The following is a 20,502-nucleotide window of genomic DNA, read 5'->3' on the forward strand; positions in this document are numbered from 1 at the left end:
AGGTTGTGTTGTCTTAGTATTGTCAAGTTGTCATGACAAACACTGACTGGTTATGATGTACTGGTTTATGTCAAGGTGTCACAAACAAGACATCTCAAACAATGTCATATTTGCATTAAAAATGTCATAACTGAGCGAATGGCACTTAATGACAGTTGTCATAAACATGCATAAAAATTCCTTCATATTAATAACATGTGTCATGTCATGACTATGAAGGTGTCATATTAGTCAATTAATTCAAGTAGTGTTACCCGAAACAGTTACTATAACCCATGAAACTAGAAATTGCCAATTCAAAGTCACGTGGTTGTTCCAAATGGCTGACGGTGTGAATGGATCCCAAAAAAACTAAAAATATCCAAAAAAACAATCAACTGAATTGCACGTTCTATGTTTTGATGATATAGGCCTATTTAACAAATCTCAAAATCTGACATGTAGTCTGCGCCATTGTTACTGATAAGGATTTCACATTTTGTACTTGTTCTCGAACAACCAACGCTATCTCACGACCAATTCGTACGAATTCGTACGAGTGATTAAAAAGTGGTTAATTCGTACTAAGTCATACAACCTCACTCGAATTCGTACGAGTTGTCTAAACCCATGTGATGGGTAGGTTAAGGGGCGGGGTCAGGGGTCATTCCTACGAATTCATACGAATTGGGCAATTCGTAAAATACCTAATAAAAACAATTCTAATAAATAATACCATATCTAATAAAAACAATTATTTAAACTTATTTTTAACAAATGACCACCTCACCTTTCCTGCGCTAAAAACATAGTGAGTCATTTAATCCACTGAAAGCATGTGAAGAAAGACATATTTCAAACCCAGAGACTTAACACTTAACACGTTAAAAAGGTCCTAACAGAACAGGAAATTAAAGTCCAAAGTGATGGATGCTAGAAAATGATGTATCACCACCACACACACTGAACAGAGCTCAGACATGCACATTAAGACAACCCATATGATCAACCGGAATGTTTTATTATAGACCATCGCCATTTTTTTTTTCTGAAGCGAAGCTATGTGACTATGATGTCATAAATGAAAAGAATAAAAGCGCATGTGAGGTTGAAAAGAAAATGAAGATTAAAAATAACATCGGTACATTTTCACATCTTATTTATGATACAGTAATGAACAAATATATTTTTTCCCTCCAAAAAATGGCAAAAAATATACATGAATAAGAACAAAAATGGCAAAAAGTCTGTCAATGCGACAGGGCTTACTGCAGTCTAGGCCACTCGTATTAAGACATTAAGGTAAGAAACACACGTACGGCGTAAATTATCTGAGCTGCATGTCCGTGTCCATATTAATCTGTCTTTATTACATATTTCTTTGATTCATCTATAAATAAAACAACCGATAACAAGGAAACCTTGATACAATTAAGAAGTGCGTCTTGTATTTCATCGACAGCTTCAAGTAGTCAAATACCCATGCTTAGACTTAGAAACATCTGCGAGAAAGATTAGACTTCTAATCTAACAATATTCTCTGCTTGTCCTTACAAAAACGTGTGTGTACTATATTTTTTTCTTCCTTCACATGAGTTGACAGTGTCGGATAGTTCTGCATGAAACACACTGGATAAATCAATGATCTCTCTGTACAATAGAATTACTTTAAAAAAAAAAAATACAACTTAGGTTTGTATGTACATCATCTACCTACAAAGTACAACTGCTATCATGTAATAAAATATGTAAACAAATTTCTGGTTCGACACAGTCGACTGTGACAACAGATAGGATTTTTTTTCCACACTTTTCACATTAGATTTATTTTTCGTATAGACATCCGTTAACAGTATCATAGCACTGCGCCAGTCTGCACCAGACAGCTGTATAAAAAAGAGACGAGAGCAAATGGACCAACATACATACGGTTGAAAAAGTTCCGATCTGCGACACGTTCCCTTGTCGTGTGTCGCTTTGAGGGACGAGAGGTCTATCTGATGATGGGATCGGCCCGGTGGGCGGACGTGTTCGAAGCGAAGGATGGCATGGCATGCACTACAATCAGTCGCTTTACTGAGACAAGGAAACATCACTGTCTTTCTGGCAACTCACACATTTGCAATATTACATTTGGTTGTACAATTAAATTGATCAGTTTTGGCTGGAAATCATAACAGTGCAGTGCTGTCAGAGCCTCGGTGACCAGTCTTGAGCAGTTTATTACATAGTGTTTTTTCTTCTTTTTGCAGAGAGCAAAAAATGATAAGACACCACATGTAATGTATAAACAATACAAATTTCTCATATATAGAATTTATATATATATATTTATATATATATATTTATTTATTTTGTTGGCAGGAGTCCTTTTTTTTTCAAGTGAACAACATTTTTTTGGGGGTCCCACTGTCGTTACGGACGTCGGCACTACGTGTCTCTTACATGCTTGAAACGTTCTCCTCTTTTTACAGAGTTACAAAAGAAAAGAAAAACGAGATTTACGCCAAGGTTCACATACCTCTAAAAAGTCACTTAGGATTATGATGTAGCTGTGGAATATTCTACACTGATAACGTCTCCGACCAGATAGAGGAGTAAGGTCACTAATGTTTGCTATTTTACCTTCGCGGTGTGCTTACGGTTGTAAGTGTGCTTTATGGTACAGTTCACATCAGAGTTCGCCGCCTTGGCACAGCGCCGGGGTTCGGCTCCTGTCGCCCCCCTCTCTCTCGCTCTCTCTCTCTCTCTCTCTGCGCAGTGCCCAACAGGTCTGTCAAAGTTCTGTCAAAGCAACGGGGCGACGCTCGGACTCACACGTAGTACTCCTTGTCCTTGTTTTTCTGTTTCTTGTTGCCGCCTTTCGTGCTCTGCTGCTTGTCCTTCATCACTGCTCCATTGCTCTGCGCCGAGTTGGTTATGTAATTCCTGGTCTCGTCCACTTGGTAGGATCCCTCGTCCCTGTTTCTGTACTTATACATGGCGTACAGCAGTATTAGGATGCACAAAGCGGCAGCGGCAACTATCCCGACGACCATTCCGGTGGTGCTGCTAGATTCACGGACCACCTCGGAGGCCCCCGGAACCCGCCTGATGCCCGGCTCCGTGGGGATTGCTGTGGGTACATTATGGAACATGGGGGAGGTTATTAATGGGCTCTTCAGCTTTGTGTTGTCTACCTCATAGGAAGTGGGCAATGGAAGCAAGACTATGTCGGGCTGGGGCTTTAGCTCCCTGTGATTCATTTTGCCTGCGGGCAGTTTGGGTGGCGTGGACGTGGAGCGGCTCAGCTTGGGGGAAAAAGATGCGGTAGTAGTCCTACCAGAATCGGAGACTTTGTTAGGTCTAAAGTCCTTGGATCCCCACTTAGGCGCGTGAGCTTTGTAGCCACCTTCAAAGGTCGACGATGACAAGGTCTTATCTGTTACCAAGGAGAAGGTGGTGTAAAAATCTTCATCATCAGTAGGGGGCAGGTTAGAGTCGTATGCTTCCCCAGAGCCATACCCAGATATCATCAAGCCATCATCATCATCATCATCATCATCACAATCATCGCTGCCTTGGTCCGACAAGCAAGGTACCCTCGCCTCAGTGGCCATGGACAGGGACTCTTTGGTGGTCTCAATAATGGTGAGGTGGGGGCGGAGGGTTGGGGGAAAGGGGATGGAGGGTGTACGAGTGGCTACAGAGGGGAGCTCTAAGGGATCCTTTACTAGTACTGGGAAAACTATTTCACCTCCTACAATTGAACACAGACATGAGGCAAGTTAGTCTCTAAAACTGGTAACCAAAAAAAAAAAAAAAAAGCTCTGGTAACGGATACAAGGCAGAATGTAAAAAAAACAACAACAGAAAAACATCAGAGAAACAATATTGAACATACAGTAAACGACAAAAAAAGGCATCAAAAGGACTTGACAGGTCTTTGTGGGTGAGCTGGTTTGTGAGGTATTTGAATGATCTACTTTTAAAAAAATAGTTCACCCAAAAAATAAAAATGATCCCAAAATGTACTCACTCTCAAGCCATCCCCAGTGTAGATGACTTCTTTCAGCCAAACACAATCAGGGGTTATTCACCCGTACAACGACGTAGTTCGCTGCTTCACTACCATAGTTTGATGCTTCATTGGAAAAATCAACTAGCTAGTCAAGACTGTTTCCCGAAACCCACTGTCGCAAAGTATCGTTCAACCACGTTGGTTTCGCACGTGGTGGAATAATAACTACTTTTAATGAAACGATTAAATGAATGATTTGTTAATATAAATTACAGACATGTCATCTGAGGACTATGTCTAATTGTTCTCAGTTATTTGCTTTATTACCAGACTCAATATTTGGCTCGTTCTTACATAGTAGAGCACGTTCGCACATGCGCACTCTTCAAACCCGTTACTTCAAATCTTTTGAAAAACTAAAAGACGTAAATTAAATTTGTATGTATTCTAAATAAAAGGCACGGTTGTACTGAATGTCAGCTTGCTTATTTTGCTCAAGATAAAGATTTATTACCTCCAAATGTGATGCAATATAGAAACGATGCCTGTAACCACAGGTCGAGAGCTGTCGTTCAAACCACCCAACTTTGCGATGCTGTATGTGAATGTCCGTTGGATCGATGGTTTCGGGAAACACAGACTCGTTAAACTATGCAGATAACGACGGAACTTGCGACCATAGTTGGCTAACGATGCTTTTGGGAAACGCACCCCAGACTTGTATAAAATAAGATCCTGGCTCTTCCAGGTTTTTAATGGCATTGAAAAGTGCTCGGGTTTTTGAAGCTTCAAAAAGTGCATCCATCCATCATAAAAGTATATCCATACGACTCCAGTGGGTTAATAATGCCTTCTAAAGTGAAGGAATGTATTTAAAAAAAAAAAAAAAAGAAAAGTATCCATATTTAAAACGTTATAAACTATAATCATGGGCTTTTGACAACAGCCATACCCGCATGGTCGAGTTCCGGATGGGTGATATAACATATTATGTAAGACATATGAAGTAGGCATAGCATAAGCTTAGGTGACAATAGATGCCTCTCGAGAAAACCACATAACTCTCTTGTGCCGAAAGCCAGTGATTATAGTTTAAAAAGTTTAAAATATGGATATTTTTTTTTTATACAAAAACCCATGGCTTCACTTTAGAGTCATATGGATTACTTTATGGGTGGCCAAAAACCTTAAAATCTTTCAAAAATGTAAAAAAAAAAAAAAAAAAAATCCATTTCAAAGCAGAGAACAGCCAGGATATTATTTAATATAACACTGATTGTCATATACACCAATGATGGATTGAGGGTGAGCTTTTGGGGTTGATTTTGGGGTGAACTATTCCTGTAATATTCTAGAAAAAAGTTACATAAAACTAACGAGCCAATGTAAGGTTAGTTTCTACAAAAACTTTTTAACATTGAAAGTTGCGTATTTTAAGATTAGCTCATGCATGCCAACTTGAACTATAGCAATAAATACTATATAAATGAACATTAATCAGAATCAAGAAATGCTGTAAAACAACTTTTCTTCACTTAATGAATTATTAATAAGTGAATATATTGAATATTACTTTTTAAAATTTTGCATAAGTAAAAAATATATGAATCTACTGCCATGTAGTCTCATGTTCTAAAAAGAAAACTCAGAATATTATTTAAATAAACTATGAGTTGAAGTCTCATAACATGTCTTTTCTGTGACTTAAAACATATTTATTTTTTGTATATTCTCTCTCTCTCTCTCTCTCTCTCTCTCTCTCTCTATTATATATATATATATATATATATATATACTGCATGTGTGTGATGGAAGATCTGGCTCCCCAGTAGTGCGCTGACACTGCCTTTTGAATGGCTTCAGAAAGCCTCCCAATGGCAGATACTATCTCCACGGCGCAATAACAGCTGAATGAACTCTGTCAATATGGTTGATTTCTAAGTGTGAGACGTTAATCATTTAAGAATGTAGAGAGTTACTGTATCTTGAAATGCTGAAATTACAAAGCTTTTATTAACTGTAATAAGATTCTCAGTTCTTCAAGTATTTGTGTAGCTTTAAACTGTCGATATTTGGCAAGGAACAAGTGATTCTGACACTAGAAGGAAAAATAAAATAAAACAGTTCAGTGTGTCTGCCATGCGATTTAAGCAAAAAGGTCAATTTCATGAACATGGAAGGTTTGTTTATGCTTTCTAACTGCTAGATATTCAGACTGTCATTACAACGGTAAGATAGTTCTACCATCAGGCTTTTAGTACAAATCAAAGACTTGCATAAAAAAATAATAATAAATAAATAAAAATTCACATTCAACTTAAAAAGAAAAAGCCAGAGCTCAAATGATAACACAAGTAAATTAAATTACAAATTCAATAGCAAACGTTAAATTACAAAGCCAATACCTTAAGTTATCAATTACTAGACAAAGCAAACAGTACAGTACTGACAAACAGGCAATATAAACATCAACAGTATAATCTAGCAAACCGAGATCAGAACTCCTGATCTCGTTACGTTAAGTAGTTAAACAAGCATACCATACTATACGGCATATACTGTATATCATAAACATAAACATACCATATTTTTTTGTCAACTTACATCAACAAATTGCCCGCATGATTTTGGCATGAAGAAAAAAACGTACAAAAGAAAGTTGTGTAAGAATGTTCTTGGACAAGTTTTTTTCTTTGTGAAAACAAAATAACTGTCATTGCTTTTCTGGTTAGTTAGATATATATTTTTGTTTCCCACATGAGAGAGTACAGGGAGGCAACAACACATACATCCACACCACATAACATGAAAAATAAACTTCACCATTATTCTCTTTTGTTGTTACTTTGATAAATAATCCAGTTTTCTTACAAAAAACTGTACATATTTGAGCCTTTGATTTATATAGCATATTTTTTGTTGTTGTTAAATAAATATCTACATTCTAGTAATTAAACTTTTTGCTTAGATTGGTTTTAATCTTTAGGTTTGAGTGAATGGATGACTGTACATTTTACCATAGCTAGAAGGGGGAGGAGGGGGGGGGGGGGGGTTGTGACAAGGGAATTGGACCTATGAACATACTACATAGGAGATGACAATGATGGGGGTGATTGTGTAAGTCAGTTGCCATGTCCATGTATAGGCAGTACGAAGCGGTCGGGCAGCATTAACGTTTTTGGCTGTAAGGAAGGGATGGGGATATACAAACAATGAGCATATACATGCCCATCTACGAAAAAGAACAAAACTCTAACACTGACAATCTGACAAACCCTAAACTGCAACTTCTTCGCCATGCAGTTTGTAAACATTCTTTAAAAGTCAATTGTTCATCAAGATCAACTGTCAGAATTTGAAAAAAAAACAAGAGGTGCATCAAGATCTGGAACCTTTTCATTGACCATCATGTGCCTTTTCCAATGATTTATTATACAATTTATCTGTATAAAATTGGGTCGTTTAGTGCATTTTCGGGTATTGTGATATTGTTTTTGATGTGATTCACTTTGAGCACATGGAACGTTCATTGAATTAGTTCCAAATCTAAAAAAAAAAAAGACCAAAAATCAAAACACGTTATCAAACGAATGATAATTGTGATTTGATATTCACATCTAGTTCAAATTTCACCTCTAATTTTGAACCCAAAAATTCAGCTATTCCAAAAATGGTAACCAACAAAAAAATGAAATTGATTTGAGTGCGTGTAAAACTAAAAAGACAAAATTCCCAGAGAGACGAAAGAACAAAGCAATTCTAATTTTCACACACTACAACCAGATGCACAAACTATAAAACAGACACAATCGAGAGGGACAGTTTAACAGACAACTGCTTCCTCTGTCATGTGACCCAAAGACAAATATATCTGTCATTGTTAGTCTTAAACATGTAACAGGCGTGCAGTCTGGATGTATGTCAAAGAGAGAGGAAAATTGGCTGAAAATGGGTTAAGTTTTTTTATACTGCAAGATGTTGACGCATGCGTAAAGTAAGTTGCATTTAGGGAGAGTAGACGAACAACACAGCAAGCTGGGGGTCAAATCAGACATCAAAGGTTATGCAAAGGTCAAAGAAGCCTTTTAACCAGGGCCTGTAGGTCACAGGTGTTTGTCTGTACGATTGCTTGTCTTTTATACCAGAAAAGTCATTATATCTCATAACAAAAGATCCATAATCATGGTTGGTACCCACAGACTTTGGTTCAAAAGCAGCAGAGTATTGTTTGAGGAATTCCACAAGAGGGTTCAGAATAGATGACTTCCATAGCAAAAAAAGAAAAAAAAATTTTTACTTATGAGCCATTCAATTAGTACCTGATCTAATCATCTAAATCAATCAAAGGTATAAGATTCTTAAAAATACTTTAGACAATATTGTGTTTAAAATGCTTCTTGCTACCAACATTTATAAATATTTAAAATTATTAATAAACAGGCTTCATTTTGATTGATTAAAATATTTAATACTTTGATGAATTACCTCTTCTAAGAGTCAAACAATAATTTTAATTTTGCCGCTTCAATAATTTTGAACGGACGTGTATGCAATATTTTTATTTTCATTATTATTTTAATTTAAAAATTTCATTTTTAAACTTAATTTAATTACATTTTTAACCAAACATTTGGGTTTGTTCAAATTTGACCCAAAGTTGGGTTAAAACAACCCATCGTTTTTAGAGTGTGTGTGTGTGTTTCTATATTGGAAGTTTCATTTTTCTTTGTTTTATTCTGTTTTGTACAGTACTTTGGTCAGCCTTAGTTGTTTTTGTGCTTCATAAATGTATAAATGTTTTGTATAAATAAATATTGTATTGTAGGCTATATTGCATGTGTTACTTATTTGATCCAGCATTATATACCAGTGTGCATGATGCATGGGAAATCTTGACACTCCAAAACAGGAGATAGCCTGAAGAAGAGTTTCTGTTCTGATTTGCAGAATGAACCCAATTGTTTTAACATATACAACACTCGCATTATAAATAATACATTTAAAAATATTGGTAAAGGCTTATTTTTTATTTATTTAAATTTTTTTAAACTAACTGACGGTACCTGGCAAGAGTGCACACGTGATATGTGCATTAAGGTACACTATAAGAATGCAAAAATTGTAACACATTGAGTATTATTTGCAAAGTGAGACTATTCAAAACTCTTCACACACAAGAGGTGTATCTCAGTGTCTAGAGTGTTCTTATCTCTGTTTGCACTATGGACAGGTAATTAAACAGGAGCTCCAATGCTGAATGGCCACCTGCAGGCCTGTGATAAAAGCAACTCCCCCTCTCCTTGCACAGAATAGGGCCAAGCAATACTGGCTCTCTAATCTGGACCATTCTTCTCTTTGTTCTACCGTTTATTTCCCCCTTCCATTTCCTGCATTCCAATGGCATCTAATTGCATTGAGTCTAAAGACGCTCAACTCTGCCCAATCAGCATGACAAAACAAACTACACTTATTTGTAGAAAAAGTAGATGTCTGCTGGAATCAGGTGAATGACAAAAAAACAGCTCATCTTTTGGGAATTTCTCAGTATTGTGAGAGTTTAAATCATGAGTGCAGCATATAATGCCATCTGGTGTTCATAGGAGGAAGAGAAATGAGTCGTAGGTACACTAGATTTACAGTTATTACTACAAATCAGACACACAGTATATTTCACATATACTGCATATATTTCATTACAATTCATTTCATTATAATGTTTAAAATTTTGATCTGTAAAATGGAAAAAGTTATAGTACGGCTTCTATTTAGTCTACTTTTAAGAAAAACATTATAGAAAAAAGGAAAAGTAAAGTAAAGTAGAGTAAAGAATAATATACATATGTATTTAATTTTATTTTATTTTTTTCGTTGGGTCATTCTTACTATGAAGTACACGGCAGTCTCATCCCAAGACGTCATATAACTGACGTCTTGGGACGTCTTTTGACCATACGTCAACATCCGCCTTTATAGGGTACCCTTAAACGTCGGTTAGATGACGTTATCGGATCCTAACCCTACCCCAGACCTAAACCTACCCCTAAACCTACCCCGTCACCTAACCGACGTTAAAGGTAAAGCGTCAGTTGTATGACGGCCTGGGATCGTCATAACCGACGTTTAAGGGTACCCTAAAAAGGCGGATGTTGACATATGGTCAAAAGACGTCCCAAGACGTCAGTTATATGACGTCTTGGGATGAGACTGTGTTACTCCATAATATCACAGTTCAAAAGTTGGGGTCAGGAAGATTTTACAATGATTTTACAAGGCTGCATTTAATTGATCAAAGATACAGTAAAACTGTTATATTGTGAAATATTGTAAACATAAAAAAAAAGAAAACATGCGTTTCATATGTGAATACACTTTTAAATTTTAATTTATTCCTGTGACAAAAGCTGAATTTTCAGCAGCCATTTGTACTGTTTCATATTATCCCAGTGTCACATGATCCTTCAGAATCATTAAATGCTGATTTGCTGCTCAACAAACATTTCTTATTATTATTAATGTTGAAAATGGTTATGCTGCTTATTTTTTTTTTTTGTGGAAACCATAATATAATATATATGCAAAATAATATAATATATTGGATAAAGTAATACATTTTAAAGATAGGAATAATATTATTTTTATTTTAATAATGATCAATTAAACCAGTATGCATTAGGCAATTTAAGAAGAAATATTCAAGGTGTTTTAATTTTTTCCTGAAATGTCCAAACTGAAGTGACATGATCTCTGAAATTCACTCTGAAATTCTGAAGTTCCAACAGGACTAATTAATTACAGAAATCAGTAAGCAAACAACATTTTAAAATACGCTTAAATAAAATCAACTTAACGCCTTCAAACTGTAAGTGATAGCTCTCAGTCTTGCATTGATAAATTATTTTCTATTCGTCCTGTTAGACATCATGGCAATAATCAAGTATTAATTAATGAAGTTAAAGTGTTTGAGTTTGGCCAAATCATATTTCTGAAAGTCTGCGAAAGTCTTTTAATCAAAATCCACACTATGAGACAGATAAGCCTGAACAAATCACACTGCTTGAGCGATGTAAAACGTAGTATCACACTACATGCTAACACGAATCTGTAAGGCAACTTTAATGCGAATACATTGCACTAATCCTTTCCTGCAAATACAAACTGTACCATAAACTATAAGAGTGAGAGATGCTTCCATTGCACAGATAATTGAGTCTCTGGAGGCTTCTACCCCTCAGTTTTAAATTCACTTCACCTATTGCCTCATTCAAAGGGAAATACTGTATTACCGAATCATTTAAACACAAAACGAGCCCCATTTAACGGTGTTTCAGAATAAACAAAATGTTTGGAGTTTCTAAAAATACATTGATACATATTTACATTAAAAAAAATTATATATACTCTTTTTGGTTTGCATGCAAGCGTGAACTTTAAGATAATGAGATTTGTGAACAGAGAAATAATCTTTCTACAGAATGACTTTGGAAGCATTTCATTAATCAGTAGAAGCCCTCCAATGGAATTCCAGATAGGGGATAAAGGGGAAAACCCAACAATTTTTTACAAACAGAGAACAGAATCACGTGACAACACATCAAGACACAGACATGTTGATAGACAGAAACACGATTTGGTACAGGAAATGCAGCAGAAATCTTTGCAACCATAAGCTTGAGGTATGATGCTTTGTTGAAACTGGCTCATACATACAGTACAGCACTCATGTTAGTCTGACGGTGAGGAAATGCATGGAGATCAAAAAAAAATGGCACCATGCACTGAATAATGAAAGAATAGTCTGGTCAATGGCTCTGACCGGCAGCTACCATACTACATGCCACAAATGACTGCTTGAGAAAGCGTGATATTTGTAGCAATAAAACTCTTTCTATGCCATCTGCATTCAAAAAATGACTTCATATGCAGACCGGCTCAGTCAGCTGAGGATCAAGAGGATGTTGTCCATTCTTAAAACACAACTTTCTTAAGATTATATCTACTTGAGCTTAAAAAATAATCCCAAAACTCTTCTGATGGCAAGAAAAGATTTTGTTGCCTGTTATTTGCTTTGTTCAATGAAATGGCAATATTCAAGGTCAAGCCCGGATGGTACAGATGCTTGAGAAAAATGGAGGAAAAATCGATTTCAACACCAAAATATCATGCGGAACAAGATGAGGCGAGATGACAGGAATGTTGATTTTGGATAGCTTTGAAACAGATGAGGACTTCACCAATACTAACATCAACCACGAGCAAGCTCATGAAATTAAGAGGGCAAATCAAGGGGAAGAACCCCACGCATGCGGTACAGAATACTCTCCGAATATGAGGACGCACCCCTGCAGCGGTAATGTCTCATGCAGCTTCACATCAACTGATGTAGAGGTTAGAATGGCATGAATTTCTGTGTAAACGTGACTGGATGATTGGGACCCTGCCAATAGCTTTCTTTATGAGTACATAAAGATTCCAGAAAGATGGATATTGTTCTCAAACCGCTAAACTGATGGATGTCATTTGGAAGAAATTTGGCATTGACATTTGAGAGAATTGCAGAGGGTAAGAACAGGTTGGAGTGAAGAAGGCAGATAGCCTGTCATGTCTGCATGAAAACTTAAATGTGTACCTTTTCATCCAATGGGCCACAATGCACATGTTGCACATATCTGTGATAAAAGATAGTGTGCTCATTAAAGGCCAACAGATAAAACTAACAGGCCATGAAATGGCTTTGGCTTCTGGAAATGATTTGATCACACATTTGATCACACATTGTACTTCTTGTTATGTGCTGGCTCACTTTTCAGGCATGGGAAGTGTATAATTGGGTGTTTGTTCAACTAGGGGCACATATGGCTTTGTGGACTTCTCTAAAAACACACTTTCTATACTCTTGCTTGTTTATTTAAAGTAATTTGTACACAAGTTATATTCTGATGTTTTTCAGAAACACCAAATTATGTAAGACATTTCATAGCATTTTTGGTATATATATATATATATATATATATATATATATATAATTGTGTACATAATTTAGCCAATTAGTATTATTTCACTTTATATAAATAATTAATTAAAAAAAAAACCATAGATATCGCTTCGATCATCAATTTGAATTTTAAGATGAATTATCTTGACTGGGAGTGTTGGAAAACAATCAAATCTATTATAAAAGTATCAAAATCAATAATAAATATATGAGAAAACCTTTCCAATTCTTTGTTTTATATGTGAAGAGTTCAGATGCAAAAGCATCTAAATGCCATTTGAAATTTTCTTCTTTAATGATGATTTTTATCAAACTTGTATATTTAAGTTCAGTAATTTCACTTAAATAACAATTAATAGGTAATTATCATTGTCATTTAAGTGAAATCACTGAACTTAAATATACAAGCTTGATAAAAATTATCATTTTAGAAGAAAATTTCAAATGGCACTTAGAGGCTTTTGCATCTGAACTCTTCATGTTTTTATGTGACCTTCATATCACAGAGAGATAAAATCTGAGAGGTGAAATCTGTTCTTTTTAATAAAAATCAACCCCTAGAATATAAAAGTGCCAGAAGTTGAAGAAAAAAAAAAATATATATTGTAAGTGATGTGGTTTTACTCAAATTATAATCAGATTCATTTGACCTCTCTGACTTGAATTATGATTTGAAAAAGAAAGAAATGTCAGTTATCTTTAACTGCATTCAAAAAATTTGCACATTTCATAAAAGACATGACAGACTATTTTCTCAAAGCTACAATTATGTTTTTTTTTTTTAAGCCAATACCCAACTTCTCTCAAATCTTTCTGACTGTCTCTTTTCTAATCACTGAATTGTATTTTTCATATTTGGGTTGGAAAATATTAGCAGAACAACTTGTTCACAGTGAGGCAAAATGATACTGTTAAAAATAAGCATAAGGACACAAAACAAAAATTTGTACACAGAAATTCGATGATATCTGTTCTCTATTGCAACAACTTCATTTAGATCAAGCCTCTTGAAATGAGGAAAGGACTTTAAAAGACTGCTTCAACAGCAACTCATCTGATAGATATCACTCCACTAGGCTGAAAGCAAAGTTCAAGAGAAATCTCAAAATGTATCATGTGCCAAAATGCAGTCCACTATCACATGGCAGAAAAACCTCAGTATGATACATTTTGAAGCATCAATGCAGAGAACATGTCACTTTTCTGTACTAATTTTGTACATATGCTCTCATAATAGGCACTGGGGACAAAATTAGTAATCAGTGTGACCATGTTAACCACTTCGGAAAACCCCATGGCCAAGTGTAGCTCGTAAGAAAAGTTTGGGTGAATGATTTGAGATTAGCTCTGATTCAAGGCTACTGAATGGACTAAGCTAAGCATTGGAAATGCATGTCTGTTTCTGTTTTGTTTATATCACATTATATCAGGATATCCTACTATATGATTGTCTCTGTATTGGTGTACATGGGTTGGAACTTGGATTGGACAGGAAGTTACACTTTTTCTATCCATGGGGGGAGGCGATGCTTTGAGGATCTGATCCTCAGTTGCAAATGAAAGGCCACCACATAGAGGCAAGCAAAATTCAACTGACCTAGCCCACCTGCATGTCCTTCGCACTCAGCAAAGTCCTCGTCGTCACTGGAGCATTCGGCAGAGGAGACCATGTCATCTGTGGTCTAGAATACGGTGAAACACACAGACACAGGAGAATAGACAAACAAAAGAGAAACTTGAATGCATTCGATTTTACCACCATAAAGTAATAGCCTTTTCAGATAATGTTTTGAATTTATACAGTTGGACCCAGAACATTTTTTTTCTGCACTGATTTTGAAGGATTCTTTAAAAAAAGGTTACTTTTTTTGTCAAAGCGATGAGGACCCTTATTATTAATAAGACCCTTATTCATCGTCTGGAATCGTTTGCACTGAAACTGTCTTTTGGACCTTGAACCGTTTGGTTACCAGTAAAGTCCATTATATGGAGAAAAATCCAGGAATGTTTTCATCAAAAACCTTAATTTATTTTCGACTGAAGAAAGAACGACATGGACATCTTGAATGACATGGGGGGGGAGTAAACTATCAGCAAACGTTTTTTTTTTTTGTAAAGTGAACTACTCCTTTAACAGCCAAAAGCATAATCAAATTAGCCACAGCTTTTAATAAACGAATATAAAACGAGTCTGAGATTTGGGGAATTTTATAAATGACAGAACGCTGACGAGCTTTGCTAGAACTGATTCCACGTAAGCCTGCTTATAAGTCAGTGTCATTCTTTCACCGTCAATAAACATTAATTCACTGGTGACAGACATTGAATGAGTTTGCAGAGCTCATCTCGGTTGTTAATTCCAAACTTTTATTTTGAAAAACTGCTCACGTCAAACATTTATACGAGTCACCTCCATCTCGCCCTTTTCGAGAGTCCGCATGGATTTCCCATCACTGTATATCACCGGCGTCGAGAGGAGAGGACCAAACACACAGCGGCACTCTGAGATTATCTGTGTGTCTCCAATGTCTCTCGCTCTGATTTATCCCCTGCATTCTCCCTTACTCATGCCAACCGCCGCGGCGAGCTCGTTTTTCACACCCTCTGCTTGGCATGTCTTTATTAGGAGCAGATTAGAATGTGGGGCAAAATAAGTACTGTCGTAGACCAGGTTTATGAAATTTTAAATAACACAGGGAGCAATGCAAAGCGCTCCCGAAAGTGCAGGGCCACAAATATGATTCGGTTTGACGGAATAATAGAATGTTTTCCTTCTATATTCTTGGTGGACTCGAGATTTGAGAAGCTTTTGGTATGAAAATGGTGCAAAAATACATTTGAATGCACATTAGGCTGAGCAGAGGTGCCGCTTCACATCGGCAGGGTGTGGAATATCGCTCTATGTAAATATAAAATTATTCATTGAATTTATATTTAGTGTGGCAAACAACTCATCTCAGTGGCTGAAAGGGGAGGAGGATATCACAGATGCAGAAAGCAATGAGAATCGTAATTGACTGATTGCGGAGAAAATGTGAAATTCTCTCAGGTTTCCCCCCTTGAATGACAGCAAAAAAATAAAAAATAAACCGCTCCAAACCGTGCCCACGGTTCATATTCGGTATTAAAAAAACTTTACTGACACAATGGGCGTCTGAATACAGACTTTTTGCAGACTAATGCACAGGTAAGTACAGATCCTGGAATCAGTTAAAGCATTAAATATATCAGAAGCCGTCCGTCATATTCTCTTTCACAATAATACAAGCTCAGCGTTAATACAAGCCAGGAATGCAGTGGAGAGCTGCTGCATGCCATTTTATACTCACATATTGATACTTTTGTTGGGAATGAGAAAATGGCCTAATCTACATATAACAACGTGAGAATATGTTTCCATGGCATATAAGCCTTTAACGTTCATCTGTGCTGAATAGTCTAATCTTTTCCCCTCCCTCTCTCACGCTCAGCCTGACAGTGACAGAAACTTAATATTGAACTCCTGAAAGATTAGCTTGTTTCTTCACTCTTCGCAAAGCTGAGAGTGTAATGCTTCATGCTGTCTGACAGATAAGCAAATCCGGTTAAATCCATTCAATTTATTTCAGTCTTAAGGAAATTACACATTGTTTAAAGAACAATGCATTTTGGCCATAATAATACTAAATACTAAATAATTAAAAAAACATCAAAAAAGAATTATCTGTTTACTGATTTTCATTCAATAAAGTCTAATATACCTTCTGTTACGCAGAATCTGTTGCTAACAAATTATTTAAAGCAAGTTACCACAAGCCATGATTATGACATAAAAAAAAAAAATAAATTAAAAAAAAAAAACGTTCTTCAATGGTGGTGAATAATGATCCCAAAAACGATAATATGACCCAGACTACGTTAAATACGGGTTCACTTGTGACGATGAAAAACCACTGATTTATTAGACACCACATGAATTGAGGGACAAATGTTCAGCATGTTATACCATTGTGTGCCTGAAAATTAGGTCCTTTGTTACGTTTAATTTTCATAACCAATTAACCAATGTTTTCCGAACTTGTATGTCCACTGAAAAGTAAAAAAAAAAAAAAAAGGCTTTTTTCACAGCAATGCTATAGAAGAATCAAAATATTTCAGTTTTATCTACTAAACAAACAACTTCCGTGTACTCAAAATATTGAATGGACTGTACCCCCCCCCCCCCCCCCATCTCTCACAGCCTCACTTCACTTCATGTCAGATTAAATACGGTGTGTGCTTTGACTAATGTCTATTGCTTTCTTGAACTTCATATTGAATTATAGCTGACTACATAGGTGTAGAGGATGAGGACTACATAGCTTTAGATGACAGGGCCCTATGGACCTGTTATTCGTCTGGCCTGGTGAAAATGAGCAGCTCAGCTGTGTATTGAGTTTTAGTGAGCTGTCTGCTGAGGCAAAGAGTGAAATCTGATTATTCTACCTTGAGGTAAAGGTCATTATGGACCGGCCTGTATTTTCCCCCTTGAGCTTCAATAATAGTCTGTGAATTCACAGAAATTAGACTGGACTCACAGCAGCTAATAGGAAAAAAGAGAGCTTGTTTGTATGATGTAAAATTCAAAAGTTTAAAAAAAAAATGCAGAAAATATATATAATACAGTGGGATTCAAACTTTAAAAATATTTGGGCACTGATCATGGTACAAACCCCAAATTGTAGTTCATTTAAGTGAAAATGATAACAAAATCAATACAAGTAAATGCAAAACAGAAACAATTCCACTAGTTGTGAACCCCACTGTATATATATATATAGTGGTTTTAACATTTATAGCTCCTATTGTACATACATATTTCATTCCTGTCTTCAGCCAGGTTTAGAGAGAGCGTAAAGGACAAGTTCGGTATTTTACACTTAAAGCCCTGATTTAAGATTGTTTCTGATGATATAGAACGGTTAAGATTGAAATTTGAACAAATGCTGCTTGCCCGAGAATTTCCAGTTTCTGTGGTTGCACAGAATTACAATTACAGCCAAATTTCAATTCTCTAATATTGACCAAATCACTTTTGAAATGTCATCTAAAGCTACTTAAAAGTCATAATGTAAATCATAAATCAGTGTATGGTCCCTATACAATACTGCCCTACAAAGCAAAAAGGCAGTAACTACGCAGAGTGCAGAGCTGACAAAAATGACTTTTGCTAGGGCTTTTTGCAGTTACTGTACAAACGACTACCATTTTTCACTAAAACGACATGCATTTAAGATAAGATGTTTTGTCCTATAACAAAGGTTGGCTTGAATGTCATGAAAATTGTAATAATTAATGCTTTACCAAAACTGCAGTTACTGCCTTTTTGCTTTGTAGGGCAGAATAGCATAAATGCTTTTTTTTACAATGTAAAAATATATGACAGTAGTATTTGGTACTTGGTACAGTAAGTCTTTTTTATATATATATATAAAAAAAAAAAAACCCAAAAAAACACATTGTTCACATAAATAGCACATGCATTTAAAAATAAAATTTTCTAAAACTTCAAAGTGCAAAGTTCAAAGTGGGATACCAGATGGTGCAAAATAGAATTCCCTAATTTTAAAGGGATACTCCACCGGGTTTCCATATTAAACTATGTTATTCCCTTAACTAAGACGAGTTGAAACATACCTCTCTCGTCTCAGTGCGTGCACTCTATCGCTCTGTATTGCCGCAAAACTATGTTAGCACTTAGCTTAGCCCAGTGCATTAAATATGGGCCAAAACAAGAAGCGATAAAACACTTCCTCGTTTTCCCTATTTAAACGTTACTCGATTAGTGTAACTCGACCTAGGCTGGTGACACAAAATAAAACGTTTTGTTTTTCTAAGCGTTTAAAATTGATGACTATATTGTATGGCGGAATACCATAAAAAGTGCTTTAGAGCACTTCGACTTGGCGCAATAATACCTTCACTCGTGAAAAGTCCTCTTACCGGCTCCCGCTTCCTCTCCCCCTCCCTCTTATTTACATCAATACAACCAACGTGGCCACTGAATCCAACGTCTCTGAGGAACCGGGTCATATATAGAGATATAGAAATATATATAAAAACAAATGAAAGTGACAAAAGCACAACAAAATGACTCAAAATTACAAATAAATAATACTTACAATGTAACAGAAAAATAATTTAACAGACAGAAAAGTCCATGTAATTGAATAGTCACTCAGCAACATAAAAATCACTATTCTGGTAAATGTGGCATGGCAAATTCAAGCCCACTTTCCTCCACAGTGCCCAGTAGTCTGATTACATTATTTACCTTCTTATGGCAGAATACCCTTGCAGCTGCAGGGCGAGATGGTATTTTGGGTCTGTGACATTGTGGATGTTGGTTAGCATTCAACTCTTTTGCCTCAAGGCCTGCTTTGCCTATGCAAATCTGCTTAATCAATGCAGGATATTTACCAAGGCTCTGCTCAAAGATAACCGACAGCCCGGGTGAGCCGTCCCAGTGTCCTGCTGGGTATAGAAAGCAGGAGGGAACTACATGGCAGAAGAGGCCAGCATCTCAGCATCAGGCAAATTTGGTTATTCTGGAAACCCTAAGGATATTTATGAAAATGCAAGAATATGGTCTTTTCGGAAATGCGATTACACAGGGTCTACTCAAAGCTTTCTAATATCAAAAATGCTCTGCATCAGAGGACAAACAGGGCGTAAACGGATGGGGAGTAATTTGAAAATCTGTCTATCAGTGCCCAAACTGAACAAAGTTCTCTATTGTTCATGTGCATGCAAGATTTCATTTGAAGTGAATGATGTCCTTGAAAATGTGGCTCAGTTGATAGGAAGAGCTGATATCACTTTATGCGGCTGTATAGGCAAATTTAGCTGCATGTAAGAATAAATGGATTCAATAGTCACTGGTGACAGTAAGGACACTACAACTGGCACAGAACAATTTTCTTGCCAGTTGGATCTCAAAAAAACAGCAAGAATGTGACCAAATAAATCTAAAACAACATGTTATTTTTGAATTCAAAGAATGCCATACATTTTGACTCAAACACCCTTGTTATTAACATACTTAGAAAAATGGCACAAGCAAGCTTTTGAAAAAAAAAAACAGCTAAAAGGGGTCACATGCCAAATTCATTGTACTTTTCTTCACCTTAAACTACTGTGCTGAGTGCTGACAGTCTTGCATAAATTAGCGACATAATACGAGGCATTTCTTTGTAAGTATAAACATTTCTGATGTATAAAAGCTAAATAGTCTCAGTGATTCATGAAAAGCTTGACAAATCTAGTGCTGCTGACCCGTAGACCCCCAAATTACCTTTTTCTATTGATTCATTTGATTCCATTTAGCTTGTCTCAGAGGGTGATTTAATTGAAGTCAGAGAGCATCTTGTGAACAATACAGGACATTTCATTAAAGCATGAATTAATAACACTGAAATAAGTGCAGTATGAACACATTAACATACTTAAATACAATTGGGGGGGTCAATCTCATGTTAATCTTGAGCACCTATAGAGTAGTATTGCATCCTTT

The 20,502-nt window shown here is 36.1% G+C and overlaps 1 protein-coding gene across 24 annotated transcripts in view; it reads right to left on the minus strand.

The window, feature by feature from the left end:
- Positions 1-979: 979 nt before the first annotated feature.
- Positions 980-20,502, minus strand: part of nrxn3a (neurexin 3a) — a 300,107-nt gene continuing 280,584 nt past the window's right edge. For 7 of the 24 annotated variants that reach the window (XM_089120256.1, XM_089120253.1, XM_089120260.1 and 4 more), the window contains 2 exons: positions 14,569-14,653; positions 980-3,718 (listed from right to left, as the gene is read on the minus strand). In XM_089120256.1, the coding sequence (XP_088976382.1) occupies positions 2,793-3,718; positions 14,569-14,653 (1,011 nt within the window). In that variant the 3' untranslated portion in view covers positions 980-2,792. Of the gene's footprint in view, positions 3,719-6,583; positions 7,162-14,568; positions 14,654-20,502 lie in introns of all 24 variants that reach the window. The other 17 variants (XM_089120259.1, XM_089120268.1, XM_089120257.1 and 14 more) reach the window with 7 other exon arrangements.

Source organism: Pimephales promelas, chromosome 15 (assembly GCF_988280905.1).
Source record: "Pimephales promelas chromosome 15, fPimPro1.hap1.1, whole genome shotgun sequence".
Classification (NCBI taxonomy): domain Eukaryota; kingdom Metazoa; phylum Chordata; class Actinopteri; order Cypriniformes; family Leuciscidae; genus Pimephales; species Pimephales promelas.